Source organism: Cherax quadricarinatus, chromosome 30 (genome assembly GCF_038502225.1).
Source record: "Cherax quadricarinatus isolate ZL_2023a chromosome 30, ASM3850222v1, whole genome shotgun sequence".
Classification (NCBI taxonomy): domain Eukaryota; kingdom Metazoa; phylum Arthropoda; class Malacostraca; order Decapoda; family Parastacidae; genus Cherax; species Cherax quadricarinatus.
In genome coordinates this window covers 6194378-6217220 of record NC_091321.1, presented here as the reverse complement: position 1 = coordinate 6217220, position 22843 = coordinate 6194378, and the positions used below count along the sequence as shown (strand labels likewise).

Below are 22843 nucleotides of genomic sequence, written 5' to 3'. Positions count from 1 at the left end.
GAATCGCCCACAAATACCTAGCTGTCTTCAGATTCCTCAAAGGAGGTCCTGGTCACCCGGTCTGTGGTACATACGTTAGACTTCTTGCGGCGGGCACTAACACCTTGATGGATCAGGTCAGCAACCAGGAGGCCTGGTCAGGGACTGGGCCGCGGGGGCGGCTCCAGGTAAACAGAGGTAGCAGATACGAGGGAAAGCCCAGCGTTTATTGTCGCATGGGGATTGAACCCGGGTCCCTTCGGCTATAAGCTAAACGTTATAGCACTTCAACAAATTAAGTAACATTGGAACGGTCGAAACAGACCTGTAGCTCAGTGGTAAAGTACTAATCTTACAACAGAAGGGACACAAGTTCAATTCAAGGTGAAGCAAGACGTGGGTAAGTGTTTTCACCTGCCTCACTACCTTAAAATTTGCTTTGGCTTGATTTCCTTGTAACTTTCAGTAGTTCATGGATATGGTTTGCACTGCGGTTAAGGGCTGCTACAGCAGCCACTGAAGGTACCAGCACTGACGCCTACAGTGTGATCTACAACACCGTGTTTGGAACCGCTACTGTGCGTATAACTTTAGCCATGGACCAATGCTATGTCTGCTGAAGTCTCCGCGCTACTCTTTGACGCTACCCTTCTACCTCTTCCCTGCACACTGACGTCTTCCTTGTGATACTTCAGCATACATGCTGAAGTATCACATGACTTGTTTTTACCGCTGCTCTCACGCGCTACCCCTCTCCTCCACTGATTCCTTCCCAGTGATACCTACCTGGAGGGCATTCCGGGGATCAACGCCCCCGCGGCCCGGTCCACGACCAGGCCTCCCGGTGGATCAGGGCCTGATCAACGAGGCTGTTACTGCTGGCCGCACGCAATCCAACGTACGAACCACAGCCCGGCTGATCCGGTACCGTCTTTAGGTATCTCTCCAGCTCCCTCTTGAAGACAGCCAGGGTTTTTTTTCCGTAATGCCCCTTATTGCTGGTGGTAGGCTGTCAATTGAACAGTCTTGGGCCCCGGACACTTATTGTGTTTTATCTTAGTGTACCAGTGACGCCCCTACTTTTCACTGAGGGTATGTTGCATCGCTTGCCAAGTCTTTTGCTTTCGTAGGGAGTAATTGCTGTGTGCATATTAGGGACAAGTCCCTCCAGAATCTTCCAGGTGTAGATTATGATATATATCTCTCTCCTGCGCTCCAGGGAGTACAAGTCAAGTGCTTCCAGGCGCTCCCAGTAGTTAAGGTGTTTGATTGAACTTATACGTGCAGTAAAGGTTCTCTGTACATTCTTTAGCTCTGCAATTTCACCTGCCTTGAATGGGGATGTTAATGTACAGCAGTCTCGCGCTACTCCGGTGTCTCTCTCTCTCTCTGCCTCCTTTGTGATGCGTGAACTTGCACTCTCATTGTTTGAGGCTGACACAGCCTTGTTTGATGCTCCCGCTGTTACTTCTCGCATCTTACTGACGCCGCCTCCACTGATACAGCCGCCGCTGTCCCCTCTGTTGTGTAACCTAGGTAGCAGCAATTTGTAGGTCCCTATCTTTAGGAAGCAACATTAAGTATTGTGAAGGTCGCTAACTCTAGAATGTAACATTGTGTTGGATTAAACAAATTTATTCCTTGTTTTGTGTCAACTGGTATTTGTTATTGCTAAGAGCGCTGAGGGATCTCTGGAACTCCTTACACCTACAGCGGTAAATAGGTGTTAGTAGACTGTTGTGGGCGGCATCCTGGATGGGGGAGGGTGGCAGTGATTTGAACTTTAGGATTGTACTTTGAGGTGAAGGATCGTAACTCTTTTGTCTTCTAAACTTAAGCGTAAAAAAAAAGTGAACAGATAACCCGCATATAGGATCATTAATTAGTCGTGTGGCTTGTTTATGATCCAAGTCTGACAGAGACGTCGTCGTCAGTTTCACTTTCCTATGTGCGGGTTATTTGTGTATTGTTCCAGTCATGGTATTGTGCCGTTTTGTTCTTCGTAAGAGAAAGTTAAATTTGCGAGAAATGGGTAAAATTGGAGTTGGGGAGTATGGAAATAGGATGAGATTGGGATTAATAGGGTGGCGCACTTCGGGTGGCTGTGAGGCCAATTGGGTTCATCCGCTCCAGTGGCCAGTAATGAGGTAATTGGAAATGGGCCGAGAGAGAGAGGGAGGGGGAGGCAGGCAGCCAGCCAGCCCGGGATTTTAGACGAAATTCCTGGGGTTGGGGGGGTTATGGGAGCGGTAGAGAGTGATGGGTGACGGCAGTGGGGAGGGGGAAGGTTTACAATTGGAATAGCGATGGGGGAGGGGGTTATAAGGGTAATGGAGATTGGGAGAATTTAAACCGAGGGGTGGGCTGTAGCTAGGACATGATAGGGGAAGGTGAAGTGTTGTTCAGGGAGAGGAGAGAAATGGTAATGAGGGGAGGGGAGAGTTAACTAAGCGGCTTAACGGAAGGAGGAATTGGGGGAGAGGGGTGAATAAGAGAAATGAGGTGTGAGGGGTGGCGAATGAGGAAGGTTGGGTGTGAGGGGGACACGACACTCAGGTAAGTCGGGTTGACGTTAAACAACGGATGGTGGGGGACCCCCCTCACCTCTCTCCTGTTTTTGCTATTTTATGACTTAAATATGTGGAGAGGGGAGTGTATGAGGGGAGGGAGAGGGATAGGGGTGAGTGAGGTAGGAGGGGTCTATGAGAGCAGGGGACGTGTGTGCGCGCGCGCGCGCTCACCCATTTGTGGTTGCAGGGGTCGAGTCACAGCTCCTGACCCCGCCTATTCACTGATTGCTACTAGGTCCTCTCTCCCTGCTCCATGAGTTTTGTGTGTGTAAGAGGGGAGGGGAAGGGATGGTGAACGGAAATAAGGGGTGGGTGTGTGGGGAAAGGAAGGTGTCTGAGGGGATATGGTCACCGGAAGGGGAGGGTGTGGGGGCGCTTGAGGGGTCATAGTGAACGGAAGTGTGTTAGGGGTAGGTTGAGGGGAATCGCGAACAGAATGTGTGATGAGAAGGGGGAAGGGAGGTGTTCGAAGGGGGATGGGGACTAAAGGAAAAGTGGTATCTTGTAAATACTAACGGGAGATATATAAGGGGAAAACAGTTAACTTAAGAGTGGAAAGGGCAGATGTTTAATATTTTCTTTTATAAGCTCTAAACTCTTGCAGTTAGGCAGCTCGATGTTCGTCCTCTAATCGCGGCGCAGTTTGTTAAGCATTCAGGCTGTCGGTAGCATTTAAGACATGTCGAGTTAGTGGTGCTTAGGAGGAGTGTGTATCAAGTGTGGCCCTTGCATCATCATCTTCTTGACCTTTCCTTTTCCTGACCACGCTCTGCCTGGAGAAATATTTACTGTGTATCTGCAAACTCATTTGCGTCTTTAATTTCTCTTGTTATTTTTTCCCTGGTCCGGTTGTTAGTTTATCCACTTCCCATCACTATCCTGAAGTAGAGAGTCTTAAAACGGTGATGTATGAATAGGTTAATGTGTGTGTGTGTGTGTGTGTGTGTGTGTGTGTGTGTGTGTGTGTGTGTGTGTGTGTGTGTGTGTGTGTATTATCACTGTCTGAAGAGTGTAAATGTTCGGTAGATAGGACTGCAGTGGCTGCGATATCCGGTATGGGGCGAGTGTGGCCTTTCTATCATCATTTACAGAAGACACCAAAATAAGAGGAAGACGCGGAAAAATGCAGGAAGATATAAACAGGGTTTTCCAGTGGGCAGAGAAAAACATGACGTTCACTTGTGATGAGGTCCAGTTGCTTAGGTGTGTAAAAGGAATGAACAACTCAAAAGGGACTTTGTATATAATACGCAAGAGGATCATTAAATAGAACGAAAGGAGCACGTGAAAGATCTGGGAGTTACCATGACACCCGACCTCTCTTGTAAAGAACACAATTAAGTAAATGTCACCAAAGCTAGGACAGTGACAGGGTGCATAATGACAACTTTGAAAACAAGGGAGATAGTGCCAGTGGTGACACTATTCACCTTAGTACCTTTGAGTTTCTAATCTATTGTGCTCTCTCGTTTAGAGTATTGTTCAGTGTTGACAGCCTCGTCCAGGGCAGGAGAGATAACAGAAGTGGAACATACAGGGATCGTTTACAGCCCATATAGAGCCAGTAAATCATTTAAACCACGGTACGGGTGGAGATTGAACTCGCGGCTAGCGAGTCTTATCGTGGTTTGTTTGCAATCGTGTCATTACGATTTCCTGAGTAATAAAGCATTTAAATTCCTGGGAACGCCTCAGCCTTATAAATATGTACTCGCTGGAGCGGAGGACAGATTTATGATTTATACGTGGAAAGTACTCGAGGGCCTTGTCCCAAATCTGCACACTCCATAACATACCGGAGAGAGAGATGGGGGGAAGTGTAAAATAAACCCAGTGAAAAGTAAAAGTTCCGTGGACACAAGAAAACATCCATTGTCTCAGACTGTATAACATATTACCAAAAGATATACACTTACGCTATCAGTGTATTTTGGATAAGTCTTTAAGTGGAAACTAGACGAAGCATTTCCACCAAGTGCCTGATCAACCAGGCTGTGATGGATGTGTGGGCCAGCGGACCACTACCAGACAAGCCTGGCCTAGGGCCGGGCTATATCAATGTCTTAGTGTACTTGATAAGAGAAGCTGGAAGTAAACACGATGCGCTGTGCACTAGACACCCAGGAAGACGAAAATTAATAAAAATCTGTTGAACACAAAGGCACAACACCGTGACCTGAACAATACACAAATAACGCGCACAGAGGAGAGAGAAATTTTATGACAACGTTTCAGTCCGACTTGGACCATTAACTAATCGTCGTAGTTTTCCTCTCATATGCGAGTTGTGTATAAAATCTGTTGATGAAGAGTTAGGAGCCAGGAGCCATGACTACAACTGGGTGAACCCACATGAAAATACACACGCGTACTCTTACTATTATAACCGTACTCATTTGAACCTTTCCTGTTAATGCTCTGCCACTTCGTTGCCAGACGTGTCTCGGCAGTTTCATGTAATTTGTTTATTGTGGTAAAAATACTGTTTTTTTTTTTATAATTTTGTGAGAAAACTTTGAAACGTTGGTAACTGCGTAAGAACATTAACGTTTAGTAATAAGAGGATGTTGGTGTGTAAGACAATAAGACTGAGGGAAAGGAGAGGAGGGAAGGAGGAAAGGAGAGAGAAGACAAGGGAGAGAAGAGAAGGGAGCGAGGGACAGGAGAGAGAGAGAGAGAAGAGAAGGGAGCGAGGGACAGGAGAGAGAGAGAGAGCGCCAGGGTTACTAGTGCAGGCCGTGGCGGGACAGGTGGCGGGTGAGCCTTGGGTGTCATACCCTGGGGGAAGGGGTGGCTGTGAGGGGACACTGCCGGGGGCGGGGTGAGGGTCGGGGGAAGGGCTGACCGTGAGGGGATGCAGAAAGAGCTTATAACACAAGGGTTGAAGGGGATATCACATTTTTGCAGTGTATTGAGTGTGGCCATATGGGGCAGTCGTTTGAAGGGGGACTGCATAATAGGGCGTAGCGAGCCAGGGTGAGTTATTGGCCTGGTCGCTGGTGCAGGAACCGGGAATCTCTCCCCTCCCTCCCAACACTCAACACCCTCCTCTTTTTACCCCTGTCCCTCTTTCCTCTTCCCCCTCCTGTCCTCCTTTCCTCTTCCCCCTCCTGTCCCTCTTTTACCCAGATCCCACTCTTTTCTACCCTTATCTTTTTTCTCTCTCTGTTTTCCTTCCAGGCTATGATGGCTATGTGAGCAGCCGGGCCGCCAGCTGCAACAGCCTGATTGACCAGGCAAGCACTAGGCAAACCTGGCCCAGGGCCGAACTCGTTGAATAGAAAAACTCTGGAAACTCATCAGGGGTCTCTCCTCTATCTTATAATCAAACCTCCCTTTACTTCCCTCTCCGTTGTATTCCCTCTTTACAAATATTTCAAGTCACTTACCCATTGTTCGTCTGGTGTCCGGCTTTGTAATCCTGTGGGAAGGGTCAAGACGCAGCTCCTGGACCTGCTTATTAGAATAAATTGATCGTCATTACTGATGTATGATCTATTGGGCCTTATCATATCTACTCTTGAAGCTGCGCATTCTGTTTCTCCACTTTCTCATTCAGCTCACTCCACCCTGAGAATAAAGTCCTAAACTGTGTGTGTTAGTTGCTATTTGTCCAAGACAATTTGCCTGTTGTGTGTGTTAAATATACTCCACCAATTACCAGCCGGATCAAATGGCTGTGATGAATGTGGGCCAGCGGGGCGCCAGCAGCAACAGCCTGGTTGGCCAGGTAATCGCTATACATGCCTGGCCCAGGGCCGAGCTGCAGATTAGGAAATCTTTCGGAACTCGCCAGAGATGTCAAAGATTTAACTGCTGCCATCGAATTCCAGCTCTCGGGCTTCCTTTCTTAGCCGTTGATCTTAGGGGTTTAGCCCACTCGGCTCACAAACAGCGTGTCCGTGGTTCGATCCCCAGCATGTGTCCCAACACTTGTTGCCCCTACTCGTCTACCAATAAAGTACCTGAGCGTTAGTCAGCTGTTGCAGGATGAGATGATGTATAAGAATTCTTAGCCTGTAAATTCAGCTGTTTAAGACGTGTAAAATACACGGATTTAGCGCTCTTAGTGAATAATAATGTAATTGACGGTGAATGCGATCCTTATTTGGGTCTGTTTTGCTAGGAAACGGCAGATTTACATTATTATTATTTATTATTATTATTATTTATTATTATTAATTATGTACAGTAACATAGTATCTTTATTGATACAAGTACATGTACAAGGTTCACAGTTCTCGCTGACATCAATGACATACTACTATATAGAAAGCCGCTTGTTATGCTGAGCATTTCGGGCAAATTAGGTCAGTTTTGTTCCAGGATGCTACCCACACCAGTCGATTAACACCCAGGTACCCACTTTACTGATGGGTGAACATAGACAACCGGTGTAAACACGCCCAATATTTCTACCCTTGCCGGGAATCGAACCCGGACACTCGGCGTGTGAAGTGAGGAGTGATAGATTGCAGCATTCACTAACACAACTGCTTGCACTAGTAATTACTTCACGGGATCACTGCCCGGTTCCAGACCAGGCCTCTTAATTGCTGGCTTGATCAACTGGGCTGTTGGCGCCTGCCTGCTGAAGTGTCGTGGTCTCTGTTCACACTTTAAGTTCTCGCTTCTCGTACTTATTGCGTCTGTTTTTCACTTGGGGTATTATGCACCGTCTGGCTTTAAGAGGGAACTAGACAGATTTCTCAAAAGAATTCCTGATCACCCGGGTTGTGGTGCATACGTTGGACCGCAGGCGAAGGGCACTAACAGCTTGATCGATCAGACTAGCAACCAGGAGGACTGGTCGAGGACCTGGCCTCGGGGACCTCCCAAGTCTGGAGTCGGGGTGGTGACTTCCGGAAGTGACTCCTGGCCATCTTGCTCTCATATAAAGTTACATGAATGTGTGGATTTGATTACCTGGAGGGTGTTGTGGGGGTCAACGCCCCTGCGACCCGGGCCTTGACCAGGCCTCCCGGTGGATCACGACTTAATCAACCAGGTTGTTTCTGTAAATAAAAGGACACAAGTGCAACTAATGTGACATTTTATTGTGGCAACGTTTCGCTCTCCAGGAGCTTTATCAAGCCATTACAAACAATACATGGACACAGAGGGTATATAAAGGCTCAGAGTGAGGTGCAATACTAGTGAGGTACCATTTCGATGTTCACTAGTGGAAGTAGTAGTAATAGTGACAAAAGTAATACAATATGGTAGAGCAATTAATTCGTACATGAGTAAAAGAATATAAATACTATTACTTGGGTAACATAAAAATAGGTTGGACAAATATAGAGTGGAAAGAGGCAGCTTGTTTCAGTGTTCACTCTCTGTGCTTTGTGTAGTATAACAGGAGAGACAATGTGATGGCAGGGTGTACTGTTTTCAGGAGAATTCTTGCTAAGACTTCGGAGATGGTGAAGCTGCCGTTGTTTTGTTTAATTGTATTCGAAACAGCGATCAGTGCTGATTCGAGGCACTTGCGTCTGCGGAAATTAGTTTCTTTGATCACTAATTGGGCCTCTCTGAATTTCATGAGATGATTGGTGGAATTTCGGTGTTGTACACAGGCGTTGTTCAAGTTATCGTTCCTACATGCGTAAATGTGTTCATTGAGGCGGGTGTCGAGGTTTCTTGCTGTTTCACCTACGTAAATCTTGTCAGCCTCCACAGGGTATAGTGTAAACTCCTGCATTGACTGGTTCGTGGTGCTTGGATTTTGTCCTGGTTAGATCCTTTATTGAAGTGCTAGAAGCGATGGCGACTCTGGTGTTAGCTTGTGAAAGTACTTTTGAGACGTTCAGTGCAACCTGACTGTTGGGAAGAATTATAACTTTGTTGGGAGTGGTGTTGATGCGTGGAGAATAGATGATCTGAAGTGCTCTTTTCTTGCAGTCTTTGATGAGTTACTAGTATTGCACCTCACTCTGAGCCTTTATGTACCCTCTGTGTCCATATAAACAAAGTTTTCCAGTGGGCAACGGTAAACAATATGATCAATGAGGACAAATTCCAACTACTCCGTTATGGAAAACTGGAGGAGATAATAACTAGAACAGAGTATACTACTGACTCCGGCCATACAATAGAGCGGAAAAATAATGTAAGGGACCTGGGAGTAGTAATGTCTGAGGATCTCACTTTCAAGGATCACAACAGTGCCACGATCGCACGTGCAAAGAAAATGATAGGATGGATAATGAGAACTTTCAAAACGAGAGATGCCAAGCCCATGATGATCCTTTTCAAATCACTTGTTCTCTCTAGGCTGGAATACTGCTGTACATTAACATCTCCATTCAAAGCAGGTGAAATCGCAGATCTAGAGAGTGTACAGAGTTCCTTTACTGCACGTATAAGTTCTGTCAAGCACCTTAACTACTGGGAACGCTTGGAAGCACTTGACTTGTACTCGTTGGAACGCAGGAGGGAGAGATATATCATAATTTACACTTGGAAAATCTTGGAAGGAATGGTCCCAAATCTGCACACAGAAATCACTCCCTACGAAAGTAAAAGACTGGGCAGGCGATGCAAAATGCCCCCAATGAAAAGTAGGGGCGCCATTGGTACACTAAGAGAAAACACCATAAGTGTCCGGGGCCCAAAACTGTTCAACAGCCTCCCATCAAGCATTAGGGGAATTGCCAATAAACCCCTGGCTGCCTTCAAGAGAGCTGGACAGATACCTAAAGTCAGTGCCGGATCAGCCGGGCTGTGGCTCGTACGTTGGACTGCGTGCGGCCAGCAGTAACAGCCTAGTTGATCAGGCCCTGATCCATCGGGAGGCCTGGTCATGGACCGGGCCGCGGGGGCGTTGATCCCCGGAATAACCTCCAGGTAACCAGGATAAAGCTCCTGGAGAGCGAAACGTTGCCACAATAAAATGTCACATTAGTTGCACTTGTGTCCTTTTACTTTACATATTGTCGGTAATTCTACCAACTTTATTACAGGTTGTTTCTGCTGACCACACATAGTCCAACCTACGAACCACAGCCCGGCTGCAACTCTAGCCTACGTTCTAAAAAGTCCAATTCAGGGGATTTTAATCGTTCCTAGTAATTTATGTGCTTGAGTGAGTTCATACGAGCTGTGAAGGTTCTCTGGTGGGAGGGAAGTGGAAAGTGGGGTGCCACAAGGCTCGGTGCCTCACCCAGTCATACTTAAAAATGTGTGCAAGTTGAACTACAAGATGGCGGCATTGTCTCGCTGCCGGTAAATGGCTTCTGGTCCAAGTAATTGGAGCTTCACCCTCTCCTTCCTTGGTTAACATCTGATTGCTTCGCATTCCCAAGGCGCTGTATGATCTTTACGGGTTTAGCGCTTCTCTGAAGATACCTAACTGTTGCATACATGTCTTACCTAACAACCTGTTGGTATTGTATACCATTTTAATATTCACTAATTATGTAAAACTTACCTACCAGGCCTTGATTCACCAGTAGGCCTGGTCTAGGACCGGGCCGCGGGGGTAGGCGCTGACCCCCACGAAACAGCCTTGAGGAGGATTAACGGTGTGAATGTTGAAGGAATCCACGATACTCGATGAGGGGCTCTTCATCCCAGGAAGTGGAGCTGCCCTCCGCTTCGTTATGTCAAACGTGATTGCCTCGCCATTTCCCAGGCACTGCATGGCCCCTGTGGGTTTAGCGCTTATCCTTAAATATAATATACAGGTTATATTTTATACGCATTGAGGATCACGGGTGTTATAATGACGGTGAGGATCACTGGTGCTGTAATGGTGAGGATCACTGGTGTTGTAATGACGGCGAGTATCACTGGTGTTGTAATGATGGTGAGGATCACTGGTGTTGTAATGATGGTGAGGATCACTGGTGTTGTAATGGTGAGGCTCACTGGTGTTGAAATGGTGAGGATCACTGGTGTTGTAATGACGGTGAGGCTCACTGGTGTTGTAATGACGGTGAGGCTCACTGGTGTTGTAATGACGGTGAGGCTCACTGGTGTTGTAATGACGGTGAGGCTCACTGGTGTTGTAATGACGGTGAGGCTCACTGGTGTTGTAATGACGGTGGGGATCACTGGTGTTGTAATGACGATGGGGATCACTGGTGTTGTAATGACGGTGGGGATCACTGGTGTTGTAATGACGATGGGGATCACTGGTGTTGTAATGACGATGGGGATCACTGGTGTTGTAATGACGGTGGGGATCACTGGTGTTGTAATGACGGTGGGGATCACTGGTGTTGTAATGGCGGTGGGGATCACTGGTGTTGTAATGACGGTGGGGATCACTGGTGTTGTAATGACGGTGGGTATCACTGGTGTTGTAATGACGGTGGGGATCACTGGTGTTGTAATGACGGTGGGGATCACTGGTGTTGTAATGACGGTGGGGATCACTGGTGTTGTAATGACGGTGGGGATCACTGGTGTTGTAATGACGGTGGGGATCACTGGTGTTGTAATGACGGTGGGTATCACTGGTGTTGTAATGGTGTATAAGGAAGGCTGTCACAACTTTCCAAGATGGAGTTTAATGCGGGATAGATGCCTCTTCAACCAGTGTACTCGCCTGTATGTGGTTTCAGGGGTCGATTCATAGGTCCTGGCCCCGCCTCTTTGGTAGTCGCTACTAGGTCCACCCATTCTCCTTGCTCAAAGAACTTTATCGTACCTCATCATAAAGCTGTGTACGGATCCTGCCTCCACTACTTCGCTCTCCAGATTGTCCCACTCCCTAGCACCTCTAAGCTGAAGAAATATTTCGTAACATCCCTGTTGTGGTTCAGTTCTTGTGTCCCATCTCAGAAAAATTCTGTCCCTGTTCACATTGTCAATTCCTCTCGGTATTTTATACGTAGTCATGCCCCACCCCCGTATCCCTACTCTCCTTCAGTGTGTGTGTGTGGGGGGGGGGGGTACTGGAGCAATCTGATGCGGAAAACTTCCCCTCTCCTCTAACGACCCTTATTCCTTCCTCTTCTACACTATTCTCTCTCTCTCTCTCTCTCTCTCTCTCTCTCTCTCTCTCTCTCTCTCTCTCTCTCTCCTCTTCCCTTCCCTCACCCCCTCTTGGCTTTCCCCCTCAGAGGAATGAATAATTCCGCAGCAGCCTGGTTCTCCCTCCCCTGCCCTCAGCGGATAATGGCTGGAATACGTTTGCAGTGTTCCCTGGCGGTTCTCCGTAATATTTCCCCTTGGTTCATTCATCGACCCGTGTCCCTCTCTTCTTGTTTCCTTTTCCCCTTTATTGACTCTAATCAATTCTCTCTCCGTTTCTCTTCACTTTCTCCCATTTCTCTCTCTCTCTCTCTCTCTCTCTCTCTCTCCCCCCTGTCTAGATATACATTTGAGTTGCGAGAGTTTTCCTACTCTCGGAACCGGGCCATGAGCCAGGCTCGTCTAGTGCTAGCCTGGCCAGCCAAGTTGTTGCTGCTGGCGGCCCGCTGCCTCCACATATCCATCACAGCCTGGTTTATCTGGCACCTGGTGAAGATACTTGCCCAGTTCCTTCTTAAAGACTTTTACACTTGTCCCAGCAGTGTTTCTGATGTCTTCTGGTAAAATGTTGAATAGTCTGGGGGCCACAGACGTCTACCTATCTGGAGTCTACCTGGTGGATGTTTCGGGGGTCTGCGCCCCCGTATATTAAAAAATTTCTCGCTGTAGTAGAAAAGCTTTCATTTTGGATTTATCATTGAATTTCTGCTGGTAGTGTGAGTCTTTAATTTTCTGTTCTGTCTCATGGGGCGTCTAGAACTTTAGGGTTTGGTAAGATCTGTCAGGAAGCAGGACAAGTATTTGCCTGACGCGGGTCTTAGTCGTATGACCCGCCGCTGGAGCTTTTGGTCATCTGACCGAGGCCTTCCGCTGGCTTACCAGTCCACCCCTTTAAAAAATAGGGTTATAATAATGACCATTATTCTTTAGTGCGCTTGAACTTTTCTCCATCTTCTCCCTTTCCAACTCCTCTTCCTGCCTTCCTCCCTCTCCCTCCCTCCTCTCTCTCCCTTTTCCTACTCTGCAGGTTTTGCAGCGCCTTATTCAAGGGCTGATCAATGTTGGTGCTTCTCCTCCCCTCATGAGGGGAGGTTAGCTCCCTGCCCCCTGGCTATACCTATGACTCCCTCATTCTCTCCCCTGGATTTCCCGTCTATTCTCCCACTCCCTCTCCCCTGGATTTCCCGTCTATTCTCCCACTCCCTCCCCTGGATTCCCCTCTACTCCCCACTACCTCTTCCCCCTGGATTCCCCTCGACTCCCCTGGGTTCCCCTCTCTTACCTCCCCTCATAATAAGGTGCTCATACATTACACAGCAGCCGTAATCAATTGTCACGGCTATTAGGCACATAAGGGCGAGTGTGTGTACTTAACAAGCTGCGCCTGTGGGGAAGGAGGGTTGATCTACATCTCCTGGGCCCCCCCTGCCTCACTTTGTGCGCGCATGCGTGCTTCTGTACACTAATCGAGTTATGCCTGATAAGGGGTTCAACTTCAGCTCCTGGTTCTTGCTTCCCTCACCTTCAGTGAATGGGGGGGGGAGGGTGTTGAGTTGTGGCCTCTTGGTCCATATCATATCTTCTGAAACTGCTGCGAGTTTGTTTCCGTGATTTATTCATCTCCCAAGTTAAACTTTTTCCACATTAAGATCCCTGAAAATGTACTGGTGATCACGAAACTTAATTTTCTTTACAGCCTTGAAGAGTGATCTCTTGAAGATCTCTCTGGGTTATCTGGGGGTAAGTTTTCACCCACGTTCGTCCGTTCAGTCTCTCAAGTTGTATATGAATGGTATACAATACCATTCAGTCTTTCAATTATCTTGTACTGATCAAATTTCTCTCTCATATTTTTCCCGTGAGGCCAGGTATAGTTCTTCTCAGGCTTCCATATGCACTTTGTTCACTTTCCTGGTATGCTTCAGTAGATGGAGGTTCCATACTGGTGTTGCATATTCAAGTATCGATTTTGTGTTGATTGTATCATGTGTTATGCAAGTCGTTGTTTGGTTTCTGGAAGGCAGCGTCGTGGGCACGTGATGGGATGTGTTATGACTTGTATTCACCTCCGGAGAGTGGCGTGCTCTGCGAATTTTCTTTCTTGTTTTTACTAGAGACTTGAATTGTTTCTCTGCAAATCGATGCACAGTGGCAGAGCTGGTGCTTGTAACGTGGTATAATAGTATTTGTTGATGGTGCGAATTTTATGTTCGTAGCATATTGTTAGTTTGTGTGTATGTCACTGTGGTTGCAGGGGTCGATTCACAGCTAGCTAGTATGGTTATGTACGTACTTACATATTTGTGGTTGCAGGGGATCGAGTCGCAACTCCTGGCCGCCTGTGTGTGTGTGTTTTCGCATTTGTCTTTGTGTGCGTTTTTAGCTGTGTTGCTAGGTGTTATCCTCCAGTCCCTGGGCCCACATGGTCAGGCTAGCATGAGCGTGTGGGTGGGTCGGTGTTGTTTTGACCCCTGCCACTGCAAGTGTGCATCCCCATGCCTTCTTCCGGTTTGGCTTGGTTAACTAATTAGTCAATAATTAGTCGCTAAATTAATCTCCCTCCACGCTAGTGGTGTTCAGAAGTCTCCCTTTGTTAATTTTACGCTGCACTACATTTTCTGGCACCAATCCACACTTGTACCACTGCTGAGATGGCCAACATAAGATAGTAATAAACACAAAGTATGATAAAACTATTACTGTAATAACAAAGGGTCGGTCTCTCTCTCTCTCTCTCTCTCTCTCTCTCTCTCTCTCTCTCTCTCTCTCTCTCTCTCTCTCTCTCTCTCTCTCCTCCCTCCCCAGTGAACCTCACAGGTATCCCTCTATCGGATGTATCTACCTGGAGGGTGTTCCGGGGATCAACGCCCCCGCGGCCCAGTCTCTGATCAGGCCTCCAGGTGGATCAGGCCCTGATCAACCAGGCTTGTTACTGCTGTCCGCGCGCTCTCCAGTGTACAAACCACAGCCTGGTTTGGTCAGGAACCGATTTTAGGAGCCTATCCAGTTCCCTCTTGAAGAAAGCTAGAGGCCTTTTGGTAAACCCCTCTATATAAGATGGGAGGCTGTTGAATAGTTTTGGGTCCCTTGCACTTACTGTGATATTCCTCATATGGTTAATACATCTTGATGACAAGCCATGTATGTAGTCATTGTGTGTCGTGTGGGTCCGTCTGTGTCTAGTATCTTAAGCTCTGAAGGTTAAATTATTACAGACGCTTCTGTAAGTCATTTTCCCGTCTGAGGGGAGGCTTGTCATCGAAGAAGTCGGAACTATCATCTCCTTTTCTGGATCGAACCTGATTATCTCCCATTCCCCAGGCGTTACGTGACCCCTATGGGTTTAACGCATGAATATAACACGGCTTACTGAAAGTTTCAGCTGGTGTATTTTATATGTTGTGAACATATCTCCTCTTGATAATTTTCTTTTTCACAGTCGTGAGGTTAAATTCACAAAAAAATGTGTTCACGAGTGCCAAGGTGATGGCGAACCTGTGAATTATCCCAAACTTTGTTAATATACTTCTTAATGGTAGTTCAACACCCGTTCCGCATACTCGGGCGTTGATCTTCCTAGCTCACTCTTCTAAGGGTTAATGGTCTAGAGTAAACGGTGGTCGGTAAGTAGGTAGGTAGGTACACAAGTATGTATGTAGGTAGGCAGGTAAGGTTCTTAATTACATAACGATGAACCAGACTGCGATAGAATTGTGGGTCAGCGGTCCGCCAGCAGCAACAGCCTGGTTGGTCAGACAATCACCAGACAAGCCTAGCCCAGGGCCGGGCTGTGGAAGCAGGAAAACTCGTCCAAGGCACTGAAATCTGTCAGTGTGAGCTGGAGAAACTTCAGTGAAGAGATTAGCATATCAAGAAGCGTTCTGTCATGGAGTCATACATATGTAAATTCTGAGAGTATACATAATGGAGGTAGCTAAGATATACATGGGGAAATGTCTAATATTTAATATGGAAGAAATATCTAAATGTTGTCTCTCCTTGCTCCTCCCTTCTCTCTCTCTCTCTCTGTGCCACTTTCTCCTCTTTTTTTTTAACACAGGGTTTGACAAGGTTAGATTAAGGATCCCTAGCTTTGACAAGCTATTGACAGGTTAAGGATTCCTAGCTTTATTGGCAAACTAAGAGTTGTTACTTACATCAGCTTATTTGAAAGCATTTTTGGTGTATGAAACATACAAGTAGGGAACAGGATGAAGTTGGAGCCATCTGTGGGCCAGCATTTTCGTTGACATCATAATACTGTACGAATGTGTTCCAGACTCGAGTTATCCTGGGGATAAATGATCTCAGGTGAAGTGATATTCTGGAGGTTACGCCAGAGTGAAGTTGCTGCTTTCTGCCCGTCTTGTGGTATAGAAAACGTGCCTCACGCTGTCCTCGAAGTGGATCCAAGTGTGGTACTTTTACAATATTGGCCTTGTACATAACAGTAAGGCCACCCACATCCCTCCTGTGTTGAAGGCTCTGCTAAAATGACAGATCTATCCAGGATTGGTCCAGGCGAGAGATGAGACGTTGCTCTGTTCTCTGTCAAGCAGTCGCAGATGAGAAGGGGGGAAGGCGAACCAAGAAAGTGGAGCATACTCAAGGTGTGAGCGTATTTGTGCCTCGTACAAAATCTTGTAACCCTTGCTGTCAAGCAGATGCGAGATACGGCGAAGTGCTGTAAGCTTCCTGGCTGCCTTGTTTGCAAGATTTACAACGTGGTTTTTCATCGTCAGTTTGGAGTCGAATTTCACCCCAAGGATATCAACTTCTTCCCCAGGTGCCACCACTCTCCTATTCATCCTTACTACTGCACCGGCATTACCATCATGGTGCCTAGAGATCATTTGTGTTTTCTCAGGTGCAGATGTTACTTGCCATCTATTTCCCCAAGCTGATATAGCTCTGAGCTGGTGATTGATGTAACTTAGAGCAGCTGGCATTTCTTCTCTTGGATGAGATGGAGGAGGTCATTGAATTAGACATTCCATAACAATGGTCCCAGCACGCTTCCTTGTGGAACACTTGCCCCAATAGGATGTCTTGCTGATTCTGTTCCATTGATAACTACCCTTAGAGATCTACCATGAAGGTAATCACTGAGGAGACACAGCATAGAGCCTGCAATTCCCAGAGCTTGCAGTTTTGCTAAGAAGCCCTGGTGCCACAAACGGTCGAAAGCACCAGCAATGTCCAGTGCTACCAAACAGCTGACTTTGGATTCATCCAGTGACTGGTGCCACTTAGTAGAGAGGTTTAGCAACAGATCAGCAGCAGAGTAACCTTTCCTGAAGCCATATTGACGGTCACAAAGTAGTGAGTGGTAGTCAAAAAACTGTCATTTGTCTTGAGATTATTGTCTCAAGGAGCTTGCCATTGATTGACAGGAGTGACACTGGTCTGTAGTTCCTAATTACTGCTCTGCTCTTCTTTTTGTGAACAGGGACTACATTTGCCACTTTCTACAGAGAAGACCATTTACACTGTACTAGGCAGTGCTGAAAGATGCGAGTTGGAGGTGCTGCTAGCTGGTCTGCACATCTCAGCAATCTTGGGCTGAACTTGTCTGGGCCCACATCATTTTCTTGGTCAAGTGATTTAAGAAGGAAGTGCACCTCTTCCTGCCTTATTGTTACCACTGACAGTTTTGACACAGTTCTTGCAGCTAGCCAAGGGGTATCCATTGCTGGATCAGGAACTTGCAGTTTTGGTAGCAAAGTGTTCGGCAAAGAGGTCCGCCATCTCTTGACTACTAGTAGAGGTGGTCCCATCCTGTCAATTTAGAGGTGGAATGAGTTCATCAGGCAGATAACCTTCTCTTTCTCTCTCTCTCCCCCCCTCCCCTTCCCTTGCACCGCTGAATGATCCATACTGGTTTAGCACTTCTTTGTAAATATGATAATCCCTGCCCAAACTTTTTTCTTTCTCTTCCCTTCTCTCTCTTCCTGCTCCTCCCTTCTCTCTCTTCCTGCTCCTCCCTTCTCTCTCTTCCTGCTCCTCCCCATCATTCACACTATTGACCACTAAAAAGTTTTCCAGGCTACCAGACAAGTTTATTTGAGCTTCACTCTTCAAAATATATTTTCATGTGTTGGCTGTTTCACCCGCTGCAATTTATTCTCCCATTTTGAAAATCTCCTTTGGGAGTATTTGTGTGTGTGTGTGTGTGTGTGTGTGTGTGTGTGTGTGTGTGTGTGTGTGTGTGTGTGTGTACACATGCCTACGTTTGAGAGAACGTGCGCGTGAACGCATGGAACTCCTACAAGCGCGTGAGAGTGCACGTGCATGCGAGAGTCCACATGCGTTAGTGTGAGACGGCACGTGCGTGTGTGAAACGGCACGTGCGTGTGAGAGGACACGAGCGTGACTCTGTGCACGTGTGGGGGACGGGGGGGTGTGGGTGAACATCTACAAAAAATGGTGAAAGGTCACCAACACTGTTGATCTGTTGCCCTGGTAATGGTGATAGGCTTTGCATTTGGTAACTTGAGTACAAATCCCAGTATCCAGTCTTGTGATGCAGTCTTTAATTTTGTACAAAGTGTTCGAGAAAGCCAGGGGAAGACCTTGCTTGGTCATACTACCGGAGGCTGTGCAGAGCGAGTCATCTGATGGTGAACACTCGCCTCAGGGGCAATATTTAAATCTTTCTTCCTGACAGATACAGTACCGCCCACCGTCACCACCATGCTTTTAGCTCTCCCCTCGCAGCAGCAGGAACAACAACAACAAAAAGCAACAACTTGGAAGCTGTAAATTACTTTAAGTTTGTATTTGTCTTTTTCCCTGGCTAAGGGAACGTCAATAATAGGGATACCTGAAGAATGCTCGATTGTTTCTGGGGGGTCAGCGCCCCCGCTGCCCGATCCCAGAGCAGGGAGTCTCCCACGACTACTGCTTCCCCCTCCCGTCGGTAGTGTATACTAATGGCTATTACTACCCCATCGTTAGCTAATGTAGGGTATTGTAACAGTGCCACTCGGTGGTTGGTGGTTGGCGGCTGCCATGACAAACCCATGGAACTTAATGGTTGTTAATCACGATACAAAATGTTTAGTGATTTTCCCTCAGAGTTGTTGGCCGTATAAATTTTTATGTATTCGAGGCTTGATTTCTGTGAACCTTGATTCATGTTAAGCTCCCATTAAGCCAGTAATTAATAAGTATTAGTTTTTAATCGATGCGTAGATTTACTTACTGTGTGTGTGTGTGTGTGTGTGTGTGTGTGTGTGTCATGTCACTGTTCCCTCATATATCAGCCTGATAAATAAGACACGTGTGCAACAGTTAATTATCTTCATTCCGAAACGTTTCTCCTACACAGTAGGCTTCCTCAGTCGAGTACAGAAGAGTTAGCGGAGCATTGGAACATTGTTCCAGACTGTGGAACAAAACTTCTCCAGGGTGAGGGACTGACCACCTCGAAACTACGTCTTCAAGGGTGATGGACTGATTACATCGTCTTGACATCTCTACTGCTTCTGCTAACCCTTCTGTACTCGACTAAAGAAGCCTGTGTAGGCGAAACGTTTCGGAATAAAGATATCTAACCGTTGCACATGTCTTACTTATCAACCTGTCTGTATTATATATAATATATCAGCTTACTGACCTTGCCTCTTTAAATACTGTCAAACACCTTTAATGATTCCTGGTCTCTAGGACACGATCATACCTACTCTTACAGGGGGTTGTGGAAGCAGAGGTTGTGATCTTTTTAGTTCCACTTGATATTCTTAGATTGAAAAAATTCTGATGATCCTCTATGACTGTAGGTGTCATGCGTGTTGCCTGTGACCCCCCCTCCCCTCCATATTTCCAACATCATGTGTATTTGGTGTCAGTCATGTGCCTTCTGGTTTGTATAACAGTGGTATTATATACAGACAAGTAGGTAATAAAATCCTCGGTGGACAAAATGTCTTCTCGATAGTACCGTAAAGTGAATAATGTTCCTTGCATCATCTAGGAGTGTTAGCATACGCTGGTCTTTCTTCGTAGTCCATGTACTTCAGTTTTGGTACAAATCTCAGTGGCGAAACATTTTAGCTTGAGTTTATGTATTCTTGGTCAGGTGTGGGCTCCATGTTGGTGCCTCATGCTCAGAGAGGGGTGTAATCTGTGTGTGAATATTATCCTAGTTACTTTTAGCTACGGTTCCTGAAAAAAGATCTGAAGTTTGCTAGTTTTCCATATGCTGCTGAAGTTGTGATTGATGTGTATTTCTGGTGACATGCTTACTCCCAGGTTTTCTTGTTTTATATTGCATGTTTTTATATCACTACTGTTCTCGTTACTTTATTTGGTTGATGTGTGCCACAGGAGATATGCTCGGTATGATACTCATCCCAGGGTCGTCCTCGAGTGAGAGTTGCAGCCATTGAACCCCCTCCCGGGCTCGAGCCTGTACTCCGTCTGTGGTCTTCTTTGCCCTTCCCCAAGCTCATAACTTTGCACTTGGTGGGTTAAACTTCAGGTACCATTTGTCAGACCAAGCCTGTAGCCTGCCCAGATCCACTTGTAGTCTTTCCTGGTCCTCGTCCCCTCGGTATTCCCCTTATTAGTTTCACTTCGTTTGCTAACAGGAATTCCTCTGACTATCTCTTCTGTCACGTATACAAGAAACAGCACTGGCCCTAGGACTGATCCTTGTGGAACCCCACTAGTCAAGTATGTGTGTGTGTGTGTGTGTGTGTGTGTGTGTGTGTGTGTACACGTGTACTTGTGTTGTTGGGGGCATGAAGTGTGTTGTTGGGTAAGGAGTATGACACCTGGTTGTTTTTCTGGGGATACAGCGCAACAGCAGTTCTCCGGGGGAGAAGTATCGGCCGCGATCCCGGACGCCGGACGATCACGACTCCAAGCGACGCAAGGACGACAAGGGGCACGACTCCGACGGTGAGAAGAGCGACCAGGACCTGGTCGTCGACGTCGCTAATGAAGTGAGTGTCTCTTTGTACTAGTTACCCTTATCTCTTGTTCTTTTACCTAGAAGTTCATCATTAACCCCCCCCCCCCTCCCTTTTCCATCTCTCTCTTCTCTCACTGTCTGCTCTTTCTCCCTCTACGGGTGTTTCTCTGCCCTGGTTCCCTTCTCCCAGTTGCTCACTGTTCGCCATATCCAGTTATGTGCGTGTAACTTTTTCACTACCATGATTGTCATTCAGGTTCACGGCGTGGCGATGGTGGTGATGTTTGGGGACTGGATGTGGGGGAAGTGTATTGGAGGATAGGTGAGGGTTTTGCTGAGGGGAAACTGAGAGGGAGCTGTTAGGAGAAAGGAACTGTTAGGGGTGGAGACGAGGGTGGAGGTTATGGAGTGGCCGAGTGTGGGTGGCTGTGGATTTTGTTTTATAAGTGGCTTTGCTTGGAGGAGAGGAGTGCTTACCTGGAGGTTACCTGGAGGTTATTCCGGGGATCAACGCCCCCGCGGCCCGGTCCACGACCAGGCCTCCCGATGGATCAGGGCCTGATCAACTAGGCTGTTACTGCTGGCTTGGGTCGGTTGGTTACTGATTAGGTGTAGATATAGTTTGGGTTGTGAGGGAGGCGATGGATAGTTGTGGGAAATGTAGTCGATGGATGGGGTTTTAGTGTGTGGGGGTATAGTCGGGTGTGGTGGTGGTGGTGAACAGGGAGTTTGGGTGGGGTGTTTGCTGTGGGAGAATAGGGAGAGATGGGAGTAGTCGTTGTTGGGGTAAATGGATGGGTTACTGTGGAAGAATGCGTGGCGAGAGAGTACATCATAATTTACATCTGGAAAATTCTAGAGGGGAGGAGTAGGACTCTGTGAAATATACTTTTTGTTGCACAGAAATGCTGAATTCATCAAATGATACAGTAGAAATGCTAGGTATCAGCAGAATGTAGGAATCTGGTAAATTATCTTTGCATATAAACCACCGTCGGTAAAGGCTAGTGAATTCACAGATCAGATCAAATATTATCCTCCTTTGAGGTTTCAGTTTTTCAGATATAAGGTGAAAGATGCTTTATCACAACATTATATCAGAAATAGTGCCTGGAAGCACTCTGGCTCAAGAGATACATACCAGGGAACTAACGAGGCTTTGTGAAAAGTTTGCAATGAACCAACAGATAACTAATCCCACTAGAAATGAAAGTACACTGGATTCCATCTTCACAAACAACGAGGAACTAACCAGGAACATAAAAATCGCAAAAACAATTTACTCTGACCACAACATTATAGGAGTATAAACGAGTATAAACTAGGGGTTAGGGAACCACGGCAAAATTTACGAAAAGGGATGTTAGGGGAATTTAACTTCAACAACCATAGAATTGACTAGGATCAATTTAGCAAAACTAGCCAACATATCCTGGGAAACAGTCATGAGCACTCTAAATCCTCATCAGTGCCTGCATACAAGTTCTGTAATAAATATGTACCATTGAGGATACCTCGAAGATCAGATATGGAAAGAGCGTAGGATATGGTATAAATGAAAAAGGGTTATATAATTGCTTAAAAATGTGAGTGTCACGAAGTTCAGATATTCTTAGCCGAGAGATAACCGATTTGGAGCAAAAACTGAAGCTGTCGTACCAAACAGAAGAATCTCAAAGGGAACAAAAGGCCATCCAGGATATTGGAAGAAACTCCAAATAGTTTTCTTCATATGCAAACTCCGAGCTAGGAACTACGTGTAGAATTAGACCCCTAATAAGAGGAGACTCTTATATCGTAGGGGTTCTTAAAATGGAGATATCGAGGGTTGAAGGTAGACACACTTGTTGGATGGTAACGCTATATTGTCAGACTGGTAATGGGAGATGGAGCCCAGCCTCTGCCTTGTCCTAGCCTATGTCAAACGCCGACTGAGGCCGAGGTAGCTCGCCTCACACTCAAGCTGCATCCCGTGACGTCATAGTCACAGGCCTAAGGGGTCTTCTATATAAAGCACATGGATGATACTATATGCTATGCTATACAACACAGGGATCAGCAACTAGGCTGACACTTACACTATACCTGGAAAGTACCCGAGGGCCTAGTCCCAAAACTGCGTACTGCTATAACATACTGGAGTGAGAGATGTGGAAGGAAGTGCAAAATAAACCCAGTGAAAAGCAGGGGCACCGTCTACCTGGAGGGTATTCCGAGGATCAACCCCCCCCCCCGACCCGGTCCACGACCAGGTCTCCTGATGGATCAGGGCCTGTTCAACGAGGCTGTTATTGCTGTCCGCACGCAATCCAACGTACGAACGTCCAGCTGATCCGGCACCGTCTTTAGGTATCTGTCCAACTCTCTCTTGAAGACAACCAGGGGTCTACTGGCA

At 46.7% G+C, this 22843-nt stretch overlaps 1 protein-coding gene across 5 annotated transcripts in view; it reads left to right on the top strand.

Annotated features, from left to right (window-relative positions):
• The window catches only part of gro (TLE family member transcriptional corepressor groucho), a 146764-nt gene that overhangs the window by 105814 nt on the left and 18107 nt on the right, over positions 1-22843 (top strand). For all 5 annotated transcript variants that reach the window (XM_070089860.1, XM_070089859.1, XM_070089861.1 and 2 more), the window contains one exon: positions 20333-20479. In XM_070089860.1, coding sequence (XP_069945961.1) covers positions 20333-20479 — 147 coding nt within the window. The remainder of the gene's footprint in view (positions 1-20332; positions 20480-22843) is intronic.